The sequence below is a fragment of the Microchirus variegatus genome, assembly GCF_963457635.1.
Source record: "Microchirus variegatus genome assembly, chromosome: 17".
In the NCBI taxonomy this organism is placed as follows: domain Eukaryota; kingdom Metazoa; phylum Chordata; class Actinopteri; order Pleuronectiformes; family Soleidae; genus Microchirus; species Microchirus variegatus.
Genome location: NC_139818.1, coordinates 10,796,880 through 10,816,921, shown reverse-complemented (window position 1 = coordinate 10,816,921; position 20,042 = coordinate 10,796,880). Strand labels below are relative to the sequence as shown.

The 20,042-nt window shown below is 45.0% G+C and overlaps 1 protein-coding gene across 4 annotated transcripts in view; it reads left to right on the top strand.

The window, feature by feature from the left end:
• Nucleotides 1–20,042, top strand: part of tcf7l2 (transcription factor 7 like 2) — a 90,384-nt gene that overhangs the window by 63,770 nt on the left and 6,572 nt on the right. For 3 of the 4 annotated variants that reach the window (XM_083903989.1, XM_083903988.1, XM_083903987.1), the window contains exons 5-10: nt 10,315–10,447; nt 13,385–13,487; nt 14,693–14,779; nt 18,903–19,028; nt 19,135–19,297; nt 19,403–19,510. In XM_083903989.1, coding sequence (XP_083760115.1) covers nt 10,315–10,447; nt 13,385–13,487; nt 14,693–14,779; nt 18,903–19,028; nt 19,135–19,297; nt 19,403–19,510 — 720 coding nt within the window. Of the gene's footprint in view, nt 1–10,314; nt 10,448–13,384; nt 13,488–14,692; nt 14,780–18,887; nt 19,029–19,134; nt 19,298–19,402; nt 19,511–20,042 lie in introns of all 4 variants that reach the window. The other variant, XM_083903986.1, reaches the window with a different exon arrangement.

Sequence of the window (20,042 nt, the reverse complement as noted above, 5' to 3'; positions counted from 1 at the left end):
AAATTGTGTCTCGCGACGGGCAGGACTGCGGTGCTATACCGTGGCTGCAACAGCTCGCATCCTTTGCCCCGGATCGGAACACTTTCTATAGGCTTTATTTTTTACCCCTGACACTTTTCCTGCCCCGGCGTTTGTGTTTTTGATTTTGTATTTAATTTAGTGTGACTAGCGGTGAATGGAGCGTGGCTAGTTTTGGGGATTAATGACATGACGAGGGACACCCCGCTGCTTGAGTTTAGCCAAGTAAGGGCAACTCCTATAGACGGCACTCCACTACCTTTATGTCTGCCAAGGCGCTGAATGAAAGCCTCGCTCTTTCTCTCCCTCTTTTTGTTGTTCTTTCAACTTATCAAAGAAAGAGAGATGGACACAAAAGAGCTTGTGAGGGGGGATATGAAGATGGGCACGGGGGAAAGAGGGAGTCCTGGTCAGATGTGGAGAAGAGCGGCGCAGCCTGAATGCAGTGCTTGTGAATGCATGAGGGGGCTGAGAGTGAACAGCGAGCGGCGGCAGCTCACTCGCCGTCGTCTCCGCTCTTGGGACCTGACGAGCTGCCGTCCCTAACTTGGTCCAACGTACCTTGGCTCTCGCCCGTTCCTCCGGCCGTTTTCTTATCGGCTTAAACCATCGGCTGTTAGTGAGGGGCTGCCGTAGATGAGGTGCTGCCCCCCAGTGGATTAGTGGCTGACATGGTGGTGGGAGTCTGCTTGGAGTCTGTGCACTACCACGAGTGCCAGCATGCTTGTTTTAACCAGGAACCGAGCAGCATCCCAAATACAGCTCTTTTAAATGGTAAGACTTTTCAACATCTTAATTACAGCTCTGCGCTTATTTTCTGCTGCTTGTCTTGGCTTTAAATATTATGTTTGGATTGAATTTATTCATGGATGTTTCTCTGGGCTCCATTTGGCAATTTATAACACTTATGTTGCTAAGTGACAGATTGACAATTTGGATAATGAAAGGCAGTGTTTGATGGCTTTGTCTTGACAGCCTGACAGGGTTCTATTATGCTAAGACATCAAGCTAAATGTGATTATTGTTTGTTGGATTGTGAAACAATTCTATTAAATCTAATATAATAAATTCAATTATTTATGTTGAAGACATTTTATACATTTTTATATATTTATCCACATATGAGGAGTTTTGATAATTTGTCACATCTGATCCTCCTGTGTTTCTGTTGACATTCATGAAGAAGGTTAAAAAAGATTACGGTTAATGGCTGTAATTTCTAATATTATTTCTGTAAATGACATAATTATACTGTAGTCATTATTGTAAATGGTCAAAGATGGGAACCAGTGCTTTAGAGTATGTGAGACTTTCTCTATTGTGCTATTATATTCTATTCTTTTAAATGTTACCTGAAGAAACAATCTTTTTGGTGATAGTTTTGTTTTCTTTTACTTTGCCAAAACTTTTTTTCCCTTTATTTCTTTCTTTCATTTTCTTGCACTTTTTTGGGGGGGGGATCTCGTGCGAATATCTTAGCGGAACTGAGCATTTTCTTCTGCTCCTCTTGTGTCGTGGCGTTGATGCTATTGTGGCCGAGTGATTGGGAGCTGTCTATCACTCGCTGGCGAGCTGGCAGTTTACTTAAGAAAGTGCACGTGGGACAAAAGGAGATGGCAGGAGTGTGGCAGGCGGCCTGAATGGAGGGAGGGCAGGCAATTAGCCACCGCCTTGTCGGGGCTCTTTTACTTGTCAAGCTGGAGCCCCGGCGCTATTGTTGAAGCTGTGTAAAGGACATTCCCAGGGCTTTGTTTTGGCTTTAAGGGCCTCAGGACTGCCTGCTGCAGGCCAAGGAAAGAGCAGGGTCCCAACAGTGACAGAGAGGCTGAGCAGGAACAGAAGATAAAAAAAAAATTGTTTTAAGAGAAAAATCTATGCAGGTCTATCTTTTCTATCTATTACAAAAAGTATTTTGTTAATTTCCCTCACATATAAATATATGTTTGTCAAATTTATTTCCCATATTTTTTTTTAATTTCCTTGCTATAGTTAATTTGTTTTGATAATTTCCTTCATCAATAATCCTCACCAGCGTGTATAGAATATATATTAAATGTTACTGAGCTTGGCTGGAAATAATTTATGCCATAAATATTTAATTTGTCATGGTTATTAGTCAGGTTCAGGTTGTTAGAGGTTATAAAAGGTAATTAAAAGATGACACGTGTGTAGTAAATAATAGAAAGAAAAATGTAAATTATCTTCATATGTGAAAACTTATTTTCTAATAAGCGTATGACGGTAATCTGAAAATTAAAATTAAAAAATGTACGTGATGTGATAAAAAAAAATGTGAAAATAATTTTGTTATATATTTTTTTAAGCATCTAAATATTATTCCTCTTATATAAAATATTTTAAGTGGGGGGAAAATTCTAAATGTAATATATTTCTTTGATATTAATTAAATATGTTTTGAATTAAAGGCAAATTTACTATTTTTATGAGCATATACAGTGACTTAAAATAACAAATAAAAGGTTGCATTTGATGGAGTTCCCTTCTTAATACACCAGGTCTGTAAATGCACTCATGGATGACAGATCTCTTGAATTTCTTTGTGCGTGTTGGAATGAAAAAAACAAAAGAAAACAAAGTCTTGACCACACTGAAGATTATTGTTCGACAACAGTGCTCGGAAGCATAATGGGTTTGAAGGTGAAATAGTTGCGGCGAAAAGAGAGAAAAGGGGAGAAGGAGGCGGCGTGGAGGGGCTCAAGGCCTTGTTCACACGAACCGTGAATGGAGACGGAGTTGACGGTGGGGAGGAGGAGGAGGAGGAGGGGGGATTGAGAAAAGAATTGTTCTGCACTGAGGTATTGTTTAGAAAAGAGGGTGCGAGGAAGAGGAGAAAAAAAGGGATCGCGACGAAAGGTGCCACATCGGTGTCAGAGTGAGGACTTTCTTTCCCTCTGGAAAGTGGGTATGAAGAGGGGACTGTCAGCATCACACAGATAAAGTGACTGTTGGCCACACTTTGCTGAGCCTGCCCTCCCTTTGTGGATGTTGTTGTGTCTTGTTCCTTTTTTTCCTGCTTCTTCTTCTTCTTCTTCTCTCCCTCTCTCTCTCTTTCTCCTCTCTCTCACTCTCCTGCTCTCTCCTCTTTGTCTCCATCTCTCGCCTTGCTCGCTTTACCTTGTAGCCAAAGCTTTTCAAGCTGCCAGTTCGTCTCTGGGCATCCTGGAGGCACAGCAGAGCCCACACACATACACACACATACACACACACATGCTCTGCGAAACACATACACAGACCCAAAGTACAGCAGGGATTTGGGTAATAACTGATTTTTTTTTTTTTCTCTTGTGAGTGTGTATGTGTTTGTGAGTGTATTTTTTTTTTCTTGAGTATTGCTTGTGGGAAGACTGCTGCAGTGTTGAAAAGCTGCTCACAGTCGTTTTTCTTTCTCTCTGTCCATATTCTGGCTCTCACTTCTTGTACTTGTTGTCACCGGCATCAAAACTTTCACTGAGCAAGAAGAGAAGACTGCTACCAGCTAAGAGAAAGAGAGACACTGTGGTTATAGTTATAGTGTGAAAGATTTTTGGGATTTTTTTTTTTGCATGTGGGTGGGTTTGTGTGTGTGGTTGAGAGTGTGTATGTGTATGTGTTTATGAAGAAGCGAGGCCTCAGAGCCCGAGAAGCCTCAGGAGATGCACATGCTCTAATGTGAAAACCTGAGGGAGCAATGGTCAGCCCGGGCCGATAAAGACGCATGCATCCACACCGCACATGCCCAGCAAACGCACTTGCACACTGTGAGGGAAGGAGCCAAGGCTGCTCAGACAGACAAAGAAGGAGGAGAGGTGGAGGAGAAGAAGAAGAGAAGCGGCTGAGAGGAGCAAGGAAGCTTCTCCACAGTGTAGAGGGGGGAAGGAGGAGGCGCTGGGGGGGTCAGGTGGAAGAGGAGTTGGGGGTGGGACAGAGGGGGTCATGTACGCGCAGGATGGAGCTCCAGCCAGGCCGGAGGAGACGGGGCCCAAGGCAGGAGTCCTGGGCCCCGGGCTCTCTCTCCTCCAGCAGGTGGGCTGCTGGCACCTCAATCTGAGCAGCTGGGTGAGTAACGTGGTAGTGCTCCCCTACTTCACCTCTCTTTCTCTCCCCCTCTCTGTCTTTCTTTCTTTGCTATTTCTTGCCACTGACGCTCTGCTCTGACAGGTTGTTGATGTTGTTGTTGTTGTTGTGGTGCTGGTTGGTAGTAGGCTGGCAAAGGGGGGGGCGGTGTTGACAGAGTGATGGTCATCTGGGGTCCTTATAATAATCTGCCACTTTGAAGACTTGTGTGTGTGTGTGTGTGTGTGGTGCATTTTCTGTGTATGCTCAGTTATATTATAAAGGCTTGGTTTTCCCTCAAACCTTGCAGTATTTACACAGTAGGGTTGAAGCATGAATCACTTCCACATAGAAATCACAATTTTAAACATTAGTGAATTGCAAATTCCTGCAATTAAATTCATCTTTTTTGATTGTTCTGTCCTCTATGTAAGTGAAAAATAAAAGGGAATGCGTCTTTAGTGGAAATAAATAATATTTTAGAGTTGTCCTCCCTGCAGTGGAATGCAGAAAATGTGTTGATTTTTATTTCAATTATTTTGAAATTAAACTTCTATTGCAATCATAGCTGATACTTTGCCCAAATAGTCCAGCCCAACTTTTAATTTTTGGCCTTTGGTTGCATCCAAGATGGCCATAAAAGTAATAATTATTTGACAAAACGTGAAGTTATGAAACATAAATGTCAAATTTCGATTTCAAGATGAGCGTACTTTTTTTTGTATTTTCTTTTTATTAAATGTTGTCGTCCAATTCAATTTCTTAATTGCCTGGCATTCAGCAGAAACTGTGAGGGGCTGATTGCATTTCAAAAGGCAGAATTAAGTGTCGCTCTTAACACCGTGATACAATATCACCTCTCAGCGAAGCCCCTTTAACTCAGGTATGAGAGCTCAAGAGGCTGTTTGCATTGAAAAGAAAAAAACGATTTAACGCACGTTACATGTGCACACGCGCACGCGCCAGTGTCTGAGAGGTGATTTGTCTTCACAGAATACAACAGCTCTGCCAAACACCACTTCATATTTAAGCTATTTGTGAGCACTTTTATTTATCCGTGACATATCCGAACATGTCCTTTCTGCGATTCTTTTTGATGTGCCGACTATCAAAGATGGGAAGCGAAAATAAATGGTGACGAACGACTTGAGTGCAAGTGAAGAGAGCAGGAGGAAGGGGAGCAAAGGCTCTGGCCCACATAATATTTTTGTTCAGTGCTCTGATCAAGCAGTCGGCATGTCACTGCAGCAAAGTGAATAGATTAACTTTTAAATATACTGTGGTCTCAGGAGCCCCCCCCCTCCCCTGCCCTCAGAGATGCAGCTTCACTCATCAGCACCTCCATATCTGCTTTTTAACCACCCTACCCCCTGACAATTCCCAGGTTCTTAATATTGTGAGTTTGTTTCCCCTCCAATTATTGACAAAGAAATATTTCTGAAATCTAGAATGTTGGTGTGTTTTTTTGTTGGTATGATAGAAGATTGTGGCTCTGATAAGCCTTTAATATGTCAAACATTTCATATTCCATTGCTGTTAATCTCTAAGTATTCCCTTAGATTGTCTGCTTCAATCTTTGGATTGATTTGACCGGCTGTTACCATTACTAGTGTGTGTGTGTGTGTGTGTGTGTGTGTGTGTGTGTGTGTGTGTGTGTGTGTGTGTGTGTGTGTGTGTGTGTGTGTGTGTGCGTGCGAACATTAGTAAGTATGATAGTAGATTTGCTTGGAGATGAAGGTCTACAGCCTGGAGGGGGCACTACATAGCCCACAAACGGGGAAAAGCAGTCAAGTACATCAACAGGTTTAAGAGGACACCAACATGAGAACGATACATTAGACAAATGGCAGCACTTTTTTTTGCTCACATCAAATGGACACTCACTCTCACAACACACAAGCACAAATTGCTCTCCCTCCAGGTCCTTGGCATTGCTGCTGCGTGTGTGTTTTCTGTGTGGTGTCACTCGCATATTCGCAGAGGCTCAGTGCACTCTGGCATCTTTTTCTGCTTGCTTTGGAATTCGGAGGCCTGAGAGAACCCCAATTCATCACACACCACTGTCATCCCCCCCCATCTCTCTTCTTGGCCTCCCATCCCCTGCCCCGGACCTCACTACAGCTCATTAGCGCCCCGCAAGCTGTTGTGACAACTCATCATATCATGACATAAAGCAGAGAGAGTGAGGCTGGAGCCGCCTCTGACACTCTCCCCTTCTCTTTTACTCTCTCTCTCTCTCTGTCTCTCCCCAATTTTGACTCCCGGCCTGGGCCCCGCAAGGTCACCACTTTTACATTTAGGGTTCAAAGTGCCCCTGCAAGGTGCCACCCGGCATAAACGCAAGGCCAACAGCTTTTTCCTGTCCGGCCTCCACCTCTCTTGACTCCCTCTCTTTGTCTCACTCCGTCCTGCTGTCACTTTCTCACCCCCTCTGCCTCCTGCTGTAAACCCCCCCCCCCCTCCCCTGAGGTCTGACTTGAAGCAACTCGTTCTTTTGTCCACTCCCAAAAGACTCTTTTCAAAAAAACAGCAGCATTAGTCACCCCGTTACTATGAGAAAATATATTTTACCTGCACCACAGCATGAGTTGTTAGCGATTGGCGGCTATGCTAGCAGCAGGAAAATGAACGAGCAGAATGACGCAGGGATTTGCATCGCAGCTTAAGCCAAGAAAATCAACCCTGCATCTGACCTTGCAGATGCAGAGTCTGACCTTGACTTTTTTGATGTGCAATTTCAGTTGCTTGATGACAATAAAGAAACTTTCCACAACATACATTGCAGTCATTTGATCCAGGAGTGACTACCGATCAAATACATTAGCACTGGTAAAAAATAAAACCGATTAAAGCGCAACTTTTTGGACCAACAGGAATGGGATAGGAGTAATCAGAATGACACAATTAAAACACAATTAGGGTCATTCACTCTATGGACATGAGCCTTGTAGCTGGAGAAAAAAGTGAAAGAGAATAGAGTAGAATAGAATAGAATCAATAACATAACCAGAGGCAGCAGCTACTGTTTGTGTCTGCTGTCTGCACTTCACAGCGCTGGCCTTCCACAGTGGCAGGCACTGTATGTGTCCTGGATGTGGAAGGAGTCACTGTTGTTCATTGATGCTCCTACAAGAGTGTGCCCTCACATTTTTCTTCAGGGTCTTTTGAATGTGGAAAAAAGGCGGCGATCACGACTGGAGAGCGGCGCCTCAGTTTGTCTTCTGCTATATTTGTTTGTTGTAAACGATGGAGGTGGTGGGAAGGATGCAAGTCAGCGGGGGTGTAGGGGCAGGAAGTGTTCTTTTCTTTTCCCCTGGCTTTTGTGGAGCAGGAGAAGAGTAAAGCCTCCCACGTCGACTGCTTTTGTCCCTCGGCGCTCGTGTGAGCTGTGTGCAGCTTGAAGCACCCAGCAGCCTGCCAGGCTCTTTCCTCGGCTGGCATTGTCCCGCACTGGCCACAGGGCAGGTGTTGGACCACGTTTTTCACAGGGACCACCGAGTCCTGTGCTGGGGTCAGCGTGAGGCAAAGTCAGTGCTGCTGTGTGGGCGATGTTCATATGGCATGTAGAGCGTTCGTGTGAGCTGACTCAAGACCACAGAAAGACCACTTTGTCTCCCTGACCATGTGTAGAATGAGTGATCAACACTGTAGGTGTGAGTTTGTGGATGAGTGATGTGGATTTTATGAGCTTAGTAGGAAGCCAATGTTTACTTTGTTATCGTCAGTAAATATTTGAGTATAATATTTTTTGTTGTTGTTTGTTGGGACATGATGTCAAATTTGTAAATTATATTCCCATTTAGCCAAAAATAGACAAAGCATGGTTCATATGAGTGGACAGTTGGTATTGTTCAATATGTGCCCTGGTTGCAGGTGACAATTCCAGTTGCAAAAACATGCATGGAGTCAGTTAAATCATGAAGATTCACAGCGGGAGTTTGTTTTGAAACAAGAAGACTGTGTCTATTTTCATTTTCATGGACGTCTATGGCGTCACATCTGACCAGTCTATAGTGGAGGTAGCTGATTAGAGGCAGGAGTTGGTCCAGCCTGTTGCTCCATGCCTCACTTTGGGGGCTTTTCATGGAGGAAAAAAAAGAGTACACTGTAGCCCACCAAGTGACGACAGATTCCCTCTATCTCCCAGTCTCATATATGTACTCACACACCAAATTGTCTAGATGTGGACTCAGTGGATGGGCATTTTGAACTCTCTTCTCAATGACCAGAGCCCGTGGACAAAAGAACTCATTTAAATGGCCACTAAAGCCTTTCAGCACGGACAAATGAAGAATTGATGACATTCTTTCACATCATTACCCGAGGGAGGAGCAGGGAGAGGTTAAGAGGTGAACGATAGGGAGGGGTGGCAAGAGAAGAAGAGGAAAAGTGGACAGAGGCCATCTTCTAGCATTCAGCTGGCGACTCATCAGGCTGCAGTTGGCAGCCGTCGTAACCCCCCACCCACTTAGTTATTCGTCCATTTCTTTCTTCTTTTTCTCTCCTCTATTTTCTTGATGTGCAGATCAGATCAGGAACCCCTATGCAATAAGAAGCGTCTTGGTTTGTGTTTCTTTCTAACAAATCCCATTCCTTCTACCGCCCCCTTCCACCTCTCGACAAACACACACACACACACACACACACACTCACACCCCCAGCCCCGCTGTCCTCCTCTCCTCCCCAGCCTTTTCAGCTCAGGGCTGTGAATGAGTCCCAGGAGTCTCTCTGCCTCCCTGGAGTTCTGCTGGGGTTCATTAATCTTTCATTGGGACCATGGCAATAGGGAATGCCCCCTCTCCCCTTCCCCTCCATACCATCCCCCACCCCACTCGCTCTCCACCGTCACTGTAGAAAAGACCTCTGTATGGACCATACACATGTTCAGCTACCTGGTGAAAATGCGTCCTGAATGGCCTGTTGGAGTGTTAGTCACTCAAATGGGCCTGATGTTAACTCCAGCCCACACTGATGATTAGTCTGCAGCATTAAGTTCTCCTCACATTTTGCCTCTCGCCCTGGGCCCACAGCTTTGGATTTGTATTGACAATGAGCAATGGGCAACTGAGCAACTTATGTATGTATGCCCCCCCCCCCTCGCCCACCAACTCCCACCCCCCAAACCAACATCTAGTCCCATTAATGTTTTTCAAAGTCTGTTGGAAATGTGCCACAGTGGAGCTTTTTTTTTCCCTTTCTTGCATGGGATAAAGTCACTAATGAGGGTGTGTGGCCTATGAGAGCACTGACTTGTACACACACACACACACATAAGCAGCTTGGTGTCTCACTCCTCTCCCCCTGAACACATCATCCATGTTATGATAAGCCTGATTAGTGCTGCTTCTTTGACTGCTGAGGGCAGGATAAGGATGTGTGGGTAAAGAGGCGAGGAGCAGCCTCTGCTACCAGCCTAATCTACAACAGAACTCTAATCTGGTTATCTAGTGGTCGGGGACTGTGTCTGTGTGTATGTGTGTGTGTGTCCCAGCCCATCCTGATGAGAGGGTCTGAGCTCCAGTTAACGCAGGGGCCCACGGCAGCACACCCCTAAAGCTCCACTGTAATCTTTGGGTAATTGAAAAAAGGGGGCCTGCACCACTTAGGACCACAAAGAGAAGATTACATAGCTAAAACTAATTTGGCAAAAATGCAGAAATGGATTTTCAGCCCCACCTCCTCTCTCCTAGCCCTTTTATTACAATACACCCCTACCCTCTACGAATCAGGCCCTTGGGGGCCGAGAATTGAAAAGGGGAGTGAGGAAGAGGGGAGACCAGGAGGAGGAGAGCGGAGCAGAGTGCTGACTGGAGCCGCTAATGACTGTGGATTTACACGCGCTGCCTTGATTTTCGTGGTTTACAGATGATCGATTACTCCACTGCAACCGTGGTTAAAAGTGCCTCATCACACGTCAGGCCTAAATGTGAACTGGCAACCCCCCAAGCCTCTCAGATTGTGTTACTGAATTCCAGGGTGACACCGCAGAAGTGTTTTTAATTACAAACCACACTATTTTCACTGTGGTTTTGTGGTTTGGCGCCTCGAGAGTACCCAACATTTGAGCTCTTCTTCTGAGGGCTTTCAAACCACGTTGTAATTCTGTGGCAGGCGCCTGCAATCTCTGAGCCGTAACCCAAATATTAACACCAAGGCCTTCTTTTTTTTTCTCTCCCCTTCTCTTTTTCTGCTCTTTCTCTCCATTTGTCTCTATCTGTATTCTTCTCTCCTCCTTTTTTTCAGTCTAATAAGGTTCCAGTGGTACAGCACCCTCATCATGTGCACCCTCTCACACCTCTGATCACCTACAGCAATGAGCACTTCACACCGGGGAACCCCCCACCTCACCTACAGACAGACGTGGATCCCAAAACAGGTAAAACACACCTTTAATTTGACTGTATTTGAATAATTTATACAGGCGTGTATTCAGATTAGCAAAACCCACACAAACACAAGATAGTACGGTGTAGTTAATGTCAGGTTGGAATTTCTCGGCAACAAACATGAGGCGTTGTTCAGAAAACCAGAGAAGCAGCTTGTGTCAGATAAGGCACTTGAGGTCTTTGACACTATTTGCACTGATGGGTGTGTAAATGTTTTATTATGCCCTCCTGCCATGTACACGTTCTCATGTTTGTCTTTATGGCGTCTGTCTGTCTGTGGACACATTCCAGTGAAAACAAGTCCAAGATTCAAACACAACTCTGAAGTCATATCTGCAGTACAGGTGTTCTGCAGAGTACACTTTATTGTTTAGACTGATATGATTTTCAGCGAAGTATTGTGTAATGTCATTTTTTCTGTTTCACATTATTGTCACAGTCAGACAACGTCAACTCAAGTGCTTATTGTTGACAACTGCCGCTCTCATATGTTACTAATTGATGTAGTCGTCATGGTCACTAGCATAGCACAGCATGGTTTGGCAGCAGCGGAAAGTGGCGTTAAGTTTGAGAACAAGAACCAGAACAGTGGCTCAAACTCCTCATAAGACATGGGAATCCAGCAAACAGCCCCAGCTTTCCTATGACTGCAACTCCCAACTGCCAAGACTCAGAACAAGACAGCCACTGTAGTGTGAGGACCTCACATGTAACTACTAGAGAGCAGGAGAGCAGGAAACACACAAGGGTTCTGAGGGCTGATCATATGCAGGTTTAGTTTTTCTTCTGGTTAATTATGTTTGACGTCACAAATGCTCTGTAAACAACCAACGCACTGGAAAACAATGCTGCTGCAGCAGGAAACATGACACTCAGGAAAAGAAAGCACCATTGTTACACTTGAGTCACTTTTTCAAACTCAGGGGAGCGACTGAACGACTCGAGGTCTCTACCTTAACAGTGTGTGCTGTAATGTCACCCGAAAAGATGCAGACTCAGCAGCTTGCTCCCAGAAAAGGAGTTGGAAGAAATGATCACGTTCATGTGGGTGTCATGTTTCCATCACTATCGATAGTAGCTGGAGTAGTCAATAAATCAATACAAACCTGGATCTATCGCAGAGTCCTTTTACATGGAAGTCCATCGTGTCATTTCCCGTTTCCAGATGTTTGCAGGTGTTAGTGGAAAAGCAGCTTTAGAAATCGTGTTTTTTTGATTATCCACTGCAACCAGTTGAAGCCTGTGGATTCAGATTATCCAGGTTTAACAGACAGAGCTTGCTCATGTATTCTGCTCCGGAAATCATTCCATGCACATTTTTTAGCCAAATGTGCGTCATTTCTAAAAGCATCTTTCTAAAAAAAACACTTCATTTTGGTAACTTTCATTCAGCCTGTCCTTTCAGGTTAATGCATTTTCAGCACAGTGAATAATGTCATGCTTTTCAAGGCTCTCCAGAGGCCCCAGTCAATGTTTTAGGTAATAATGTCCCCTCATTATGATGGCCTTTACAAGGGGGAAATAATTTACCAGCTGCTATTTAATGTTGCGCTTAATGAAGCAACTTAATTGGCCTCAGTGTTAAATTGATTAATTAATTAGGTCTTGAGCAGTGGATGGCGATGGGTTACTGTGAGTGAATTCCTTTGTTATAACATTATTCCAAGACCAGTCTTGTTTTCTGTATTGACAAATGGCTGCACAGCCCATTGTCCATCAGTAACTGGATCCCTCTCAAGAGTCTGTTTCTGGAGAACGTGGATCAGCTGTGAACATAGGGTGTAACCACCAAGACTGGCCAAGTCCTAATCTGCGAAGACTGAACTGGCTCGTCTTTGGCCGTGTTGGCCTCGTCCAAGAATACTATATCTGTGACGACAGCTGCACGGGTGCAGGCCAGCTGTGTGGAAGAAACGTACATCAGCCAAAATTAAAAGTCCTCTCAGTTACTGGTGTACGGAACGCGCAATACACCTCCCCTGCTGCGCCTTTACACGTCTCGTGTTCCCTGTTTCAAGTTCGTCATGTCGTCAAGTTATTTTTACACACTCGGTGTACGAAGACCTTTTCAGCGTGTTCGTTCAGGGCAGCTTGTCGATGCAGTTTGTTCACCTGTCAGCTGTCGCGGAAAGTAAAAGCAAAGGCGTGGACGACGTGATTCCCTCGCAATTACCCTCAAGAAGAGCTTTTCCTTAAATCTCTTGTCCTTGTTTGTCTTCAGGGGATAGATAGATTTATTTATGTGAAATCTGCTCACTTCATCTGATCACTTGGGTGAATGGAGAGCACAAGCCACTACGTGCATCTTGTTTTCATTTGATAGATATTGATATTGATAGACTGAGTCAGCAAAGGATAACTGTTACATTTTGGCTCCATCACCCTTCCCTGACTTAGCTCATGATCTGGAACTGCCGCAGTATCCTTATATTGGTTTACTTGCACACAATAGTGGGTGAAGTGCGTATACATCCAGGCAGTGTGCCAGTGTAAATTAACAGGCACATTCTTCCTGTAGTCCCACGTTGAAAGCTCTGTGATCACAGAGAAATCTCTAATCATATTGTATTCTGTTAACTTCTAAACCTCAGTCATTTTATATCATTAATCTTCTGATTCGGTAGACAAATGTGACAAGAGTCGCGTCGGTGTTTTCTCCTCACCTCTCTCCCCTCTGCCTCTTCCAACACATTGTGCAGCCGCCGCCGCTGCCTCAAAGGCCTTTGATCAGGGAGTGTGATTTAGCACTGTGTACACGCGAGCAACAAGCCCTCTTCCTCCCATCTGCACTCCTGTGATGTCGGCCGTGTTCAGATGTGAAACTCTCAACAAAGAATGAATTCATCAGTGACAAAGATTCTCTTTCTCTGTTGTCATCTTTTCTGACCACCTCCTCTCCGCTCCTGTCTTTCTCTTTCTTTCCACAGGAATCCCAAGGCCTCCACATCCTCCAGATATATCTCCTTATTACCCGCTGTCACCTGGCGCTGTCGGCCAGATCCCCCATCCGCTAGGATGGTTAGTACCACAGTAAGCGAAACCTTTTTTTTATTACACTGTTTACTGCATAATATCATTTAAATTGTTTGAAAAGATTGCATATGAAGGATAACATATCTTAGGAGCTGAACAACATGGAGTGAGTTTGATGAGAGTGACATACGTGATGACAGATGCCTGTATGTGATGCTTCTGCCCTCTCTGTTAGCTCCATTATCTCTACTAATTCCACTGCTCAGGAGTTAGTTTGGGTGGATTTAACAGCTTAGTTAACAGCTGCGTTGGCAGATTTGTTTATTACTTTACCATCTATGGTGCAGAACCAGAAATACCTCCACACACAGTTTTTCAAATGCTTTGGTTGTCATGTTTGTCTACTTAGTGTCCTCTATCAGCTGATACATTGTTTCAATAATCGATGACTACTCTGCTGTCAAAAGTCATTAGTCTATTTAGGCTGTCGTCTCTTGTTGAAACACCTGAAACAAAGTCAGACGCTCGAACCTGATCTTTGAATTCTGTCACACTCACTCGTGGACCACAGAGTCCCCACTGCAGCTTTCTCAGCTCCTCACCAACGTCAACCTTCTACTTTGTGGCAAATCCTATTTTGCATGTGTCTGTATGGTTCAATTAGAGTAATGAACCGTGATTGCCTGTATTTTACCCACAATTCCACACGGGGGCTCTCCCTTGGTAACTCTTGTCAACACTTGTTAATATGACAAAAGGCTACAAATTAAGCTCTGTTAATTTAATGTTTTCTCACTGCGATCTAAATACCGAGAGAGGCCCCGAGCGCAGCCATGGCGCCCTTTGATTTGGTGCACTTTATTTTGGTATAAATTTACATTCATTATTGTTTGTCTTTGGATGTGTAGACCTCAATTAGCGTGATGGCTCCATTAAAGAGACCCGCGCTTCGTCTTTAATTATCACAACAAAACACCTAGTTCCAGCTCGGGGAGGAACAGGGCCCCACTCTGTCGACACAGAGCGAAGGGTTATGAAATTTAATTAGCCATCGCTATCAAGATTTGTGGCATTCAAATTGTTCAGAGTTTTCCTCCCTTTGATCTGCGCTCTGCAATCCCCTAGATTTTTGTCCTGATCAAATGAGAATAAAGAGGCCCACGGTGGGTAGAGAAGAGAGACAGAGGGCTTTACCTTTCTCCTCCTCCATCAACCATGTTCCTTTACCTTCTTGTCTTTCTTCTTTTCCCCCCACTACCTAGGCAAGGTCAACCTGTTTATCCAATCACAACAGGGGGTTTCAGACACCCCTACCCAACTGCGCTCACTGTCAACGCATCCATGTCAAGGTGAGCTGAGCTCTAGGAGCTTAAAACATGCACACGTACACGCACACCTTTGTCAGTCTCTCCTATATTCACTTGTGTGGATTTGTGTTGGTTGTGAGGGCATTTCATAAGCAACACACATGCACGCTCACACGCACAGAGATGGAGAGCTGCAACTTCTCCCTTAAGGAGCGCTCACTCTCCCCATCTCTGTGTTCAAAAGGCCAATTCTCCAGTGTGGGGCTTCAGCTAGCATGCTCAAATATTAATTATATTTATCATTTTCTAATGAGGCCCCTGAAGAACATTTACCCCCACTGCATGTCAGGCACATCTGAAATAAGCTGGGCCATGTCCTCGTTTTGAGTTTCACTTGCCAGACGGATAAACAAACACAGCAACACTTTGAAGGGAACTACATATAAGGGGGAGGGGGGGGGGGCTGGCACTTGGCACTTGGCACTTGGCACTAGTACTCTGGTCCAGACCATTAGGGTCCAGCTCAAGTGCTGCTGGGGACATTAATGCACCCATGGGGGAGATTGTGTATTTGTTGCCATCTTGTATACATGTCTGTGTGTTTGTCAGTTGGTGTTAAACTGCTTATTTTCCCCCCTGAGGGATGTATGTCCTCTATATTGTGTGGGAAGTGAAAAGAATTAATTTTAGATGGCTTAAAGTCCCATAATTTGTGGCGTCAGTTGGAAGAACAAAAAAAACAAAAACCCAAACAAACAAACGAGCCTCCCACTCCCTCCACGCCTTCTGCTCCTCCCCCCTCACTCCCTCCACCACTCCCCCTTTACGCACACATTTGCAGCAGGGGACTTTTGGACGGGGCTGGTTTAGAGTCTGGGGATGAGGCTTAGCTTCAGTTTAATTACAGCCTGATTGGAAAAGCAGCTCCTGGGGACGGCATGTTTAGACCTCTGTGACATTGATGGATCATGTAGAAGCAGGGGGGGAATCACAAGGGACAATAATGTTGGGTTTTGTTTTGTTTGTTTTTGTTTAGTTTTTTAAATAGCACAGATGAATAGATAAAATAGTTTGTTCACTCATCCAGACCTGGCTCTCCAATGCTCCACCTTGCCTTAAACATTACTCCTAAAGTTATTCTAGAGAAGAGTGATGTCTGGATAAGAGCCAGACCCCTGCCCTCCCCTTTCACCCATCCAGAGGAAGTCTCAGGTGCAAGGGTCAGGCGGTGGGTCTGTGCAGACATCGGCATCTGGCAACAATACCCACTAAACCTGGACCTCTAGTGACTGCTAATTTGGTCCCTTAATGGCAGCTTCTACATTGTGATCATCTTATTTCCAGTGCAGCTAATTGAATATACTCATGGGGGGGTGTGGGGGGACTGGTCATGGGGAAGAGCTAATGCCCTGTGATGAGGCCCCTAATTGAATTAGTATAACTGAATAGATGGAGGGCTCTGGGAGCTCTCTGGAGAATGGGAGGGTTAACACATCTCAAAAAAAAATCCCCCCCACCATACAAAAAAGCCCAACAAAATTATGACTTTGTCAGGGCAGAGAAAAAAAAACTATAATTGTGTTAATTGCGTCACCAAAATGTCCGACTCCTTTCATTCATCGCCTTCAGCGAGTTGGTTTTGTTAAAAGAAAGGACCAGACTGTCATCGAGCGCGGGCTGGCTGGAGGAAGAGGGAGGAGAAAAGACACTGTGGCCTTGTACTCCTGTCGGAAAACTGGGTCTTTGCAGGAGAACGCTGCAGTGGTATCAGTCTCCCCCCGGTGCTGCAGTCCTGAGTCGAATTAGAATGCAGAGGATGAATGTGTTACCTCGTAGTCCTGCGATGAACACCTTACACCTGTGTCCTGTTTAAAATACATGGTTTTTGGACAGGAGGGGGGGGGGGGGGGGGGCGAGGAGAGACGAGACAGTCATTGCAGCAAATGAAAGACATTATTTTGATAATGGGGTTGGAGCCAGAGCAAGTCCCTCATATGGTGTGTATGTGAATGTACTGTGTGTGACAGGTGGGAGGATATGAAGGCCCCAATGCCCCTTATGCTTAAGCCTGCCCTTTGATATGTTCCCCCGTCATCCTGCTCCCTCTCCTTTCCCGAGGAACAGGAGAAGTGCACTGGCCGGATCATTATACATTAAACAGGCACGGGGGCTACTGCTTCGCACTGGCAATTAAATGGCACTGGCTGACACTGGGCTTGCTGCGCCGGTGACCCCCTCCCTCCCCCTCACGCCTTTCCCAACACCGCCAGCTATTCTTACCTTTCAGATTGAGACGTTGGAGCCCCAGGGTTGGGGGTCTCTACCGCGTCTCTGTCTCTGTTGGTTAAATTGGTCCAAGGCGCTGCTTGCTGCTGATGAGCTCAGATGATGATGATGATGCCCCCATGCTTCAAAGGGATGGCCGTCATGTTTAAACCATAACCTGGGCTATGCAGTGGCAGCGGGAGGAGGAAAGGGAGGGGAGGGAGAGCGGAAGGGAAGGAGCACGGAGGTGGTGAGGGGACAGGGAGGAGTAGAGGAGAAGAAGAAGAGAAAGAAGAAGAGGAAGAGGAGAAAAATAGATCTTGGAACAGAGGAAATTTTAACAAGTGCACAGAGAGAGGAGGGAGGGTGAACAGGGAGAGAGGAAACGGAGTGAGTGAAGAAAATACAGCAGCCCTAATGATGGGCGATATGCAGCCACTACTGCCGAGCTCCCCATCAACGGATGACATGGCACAAACACCAATGTGTCAGTGATGAAGGGAGAAGAGGGGAAAGGAGAAAAAGAGGGAAAGAGTTTGAGGGGGGAACGCACTGGCACTCCCCTGAGATGGCCTCCAACAGAAACTAGTTGTTCCTGGCAAGTTTATCCTCATCATTATATTCTGGCTTGGAGCCATGCAGCCAGACACAGCCGGATAATGAGCTGCTTTAAAAAAAAAAAGGAGAGACAGAGAGAGAAGAAGAAGAAGCATTATTCCTCCTTTTTTCCCCTTCTCCCTTCATCCTTCTGTCTTCTCTTAAATGTGTGTGTGTGGTCACATGGAGTCGAGCTGTAAACACACACACACACACACACGTAAATACATACATACAGGGTGACGCGTAGACCTTTTTAAATAACCTCACACGGATCATAAGTGTCATAGATACACATTTAGAAACAATACGTATGACAGAGTACGTGGAGCTGCGATGATGAGGGATGAAGATAAAAATGTCAGAGCTGCTGACTCTGCCGAATTATACTCGACTAGTTCTAGATTTTGATTCAACATTTTAATCTAGTTTCAATATTTCTCCATGTGAGATAATGGCAGTGCTTCACCCCTGGTCTTTTTCTCTTGTGTAAGTGAACTAAAAGTTATTACATTTATAAAAGTTAGGAAAAACACAATTACGTTATCAGTAAAACTTGGAGCCGCTAAGATTAATTTCTCTGGCTGTTATAGGTGATAACTTCTTATGAAAAGGTGTAAACTGCCTCTTGCGAAACCTCTGGTGAGTGTGGGAGTGTGTTTCTTTAGGATCTGAGGCGTCTCAGCTGTGATAAAAGCTCCGCGCGACACTGACACATGAGTGTGCACAGGCTCGCCATGATGAGGTGAAAAGTTCAAGGTGCAAAAATAAGTTGTATGAGGGGGGGATACTTTACAGAGTTAATCAATCTCAATGAGGCTGTGATTAAATAAAGATTGCAGAAAAAAAAGAAAAAGATTTGTCCTTGTGCACTCGCACTGCCACACAATATAGATTCAGAGATATTTTACTGAGGTTTTTGTCATAATTTGATGTAATGTATCTGTGTGAAAAGCTGCCCTGGCTTGATTCTGTGCTCAGAGTAAATACTATGGCACTTGACATTGGGACTTTAACTGTCTGTTAACAGTCATAATACTAATGCTGGAATCAGCCTTGGGCTCTTTTACATGGATGTTTTTGTGTGTGTGTGTGTGTGTGTGTGTGTGTGCATTTATGTCTTGGAGCTAATTCCATTTCTTTGACTAAAACCGATAAGGCACTTAAAGTTCGGTATTTGCCTTTGAAAGAAACGGAATGGAATTCAGCCCAAGTTGCTGCACTGCCTTGTGTATAAATGTGTTCCATCTTCTCATTTCACCCGTGTCCATTCTGACGATTTACACAGTCTTCTGTCCTCTAGGTTCCCCCCACACATGGTGCCCCCTCACCACAGTTTGCACACCACGGGCATCCCACACCCAGCCATCGTCACACCCACCGTCAAGCAGGAATCCTCCCACAGTGACATCAGCTCTCTCAACAGCTCGTGAGTAGCCACTTCCACTGGCAATGCCTATAATCATTGTTTATGATTTAGAACCAGCGCAATTGTTGTCGGGGCTCATCCTTTTCTGTCTTATGGTGCTCAACAGGAAACAGTCAGACGCTAAAAAGGAAGAGGAGAAAAAGAAGCAAGTCCACATAAAGAAACCTCTGAACGCCTTCATGCTCTACATGAAGGAAATGCGGGCCAAGGTGGTGGCTGAGTGCACACTGAAGGAAAGTGCTGCCATAAATCAGATCCTGGGGCGAAGGGTAAGTCCAAATCTTTATAAAATTGTGACACTCAAGGGACAAACCTCCCCTGACCCCAAAAAAAAAAGTCCAGCTACAATAACTCACATACCTGTGTTTGCACAGTGGCACGCCCTATCGCGGGAGGAGCAGGCCAAGTACTACGAGCTGGCCAGGAAAGAACGACAGCTCCACATGCAGCTGTACCCGGGCTGGTCAGCACGAGACAACTATGTAAGTTTTTAAGTTTTCAAGTCGTAACCGTGCCCGACTTTCCCTCCCTCTCTCACTAGGTCACATGACGAGGACCGGTTCATTATTTTTTCCTTATTTTTTTTCTTACCTTGACTGAGGCATCTGTCGTTACCTGTAATGTTCTTTTGGTGGCTATTAGAGACTGGACAAACTATCCTGCTCTCAGCCCGTCGTGTAAAGACATTCAGGAGCATTTATAAGAACACCTGGACATGCTGTTGATTAAAGGGAATCCTCAGTGAACGTGTTCCTCCTGAGACACTTTGTTCTGATGTACAAGTGTCCGAATTCTCATCCAGTTTTAGGATTTAGTTGACCGGTGCCGCCTTAGAGAAATCTGCCTTCCAAACCAGAGGCCTGTCAAGACTTTGTTAGATGTTCACATAGAAGAGGAATAAAGACAAAAGATTACAACAAGAAAAGAAAAAAAGAATTTGGGTCTGGCCTGCAGTGGTTGTTACAAACCGGAGGGCAGAGGCAGAGATGGAATTAAGGAATAAATAAGTAAACA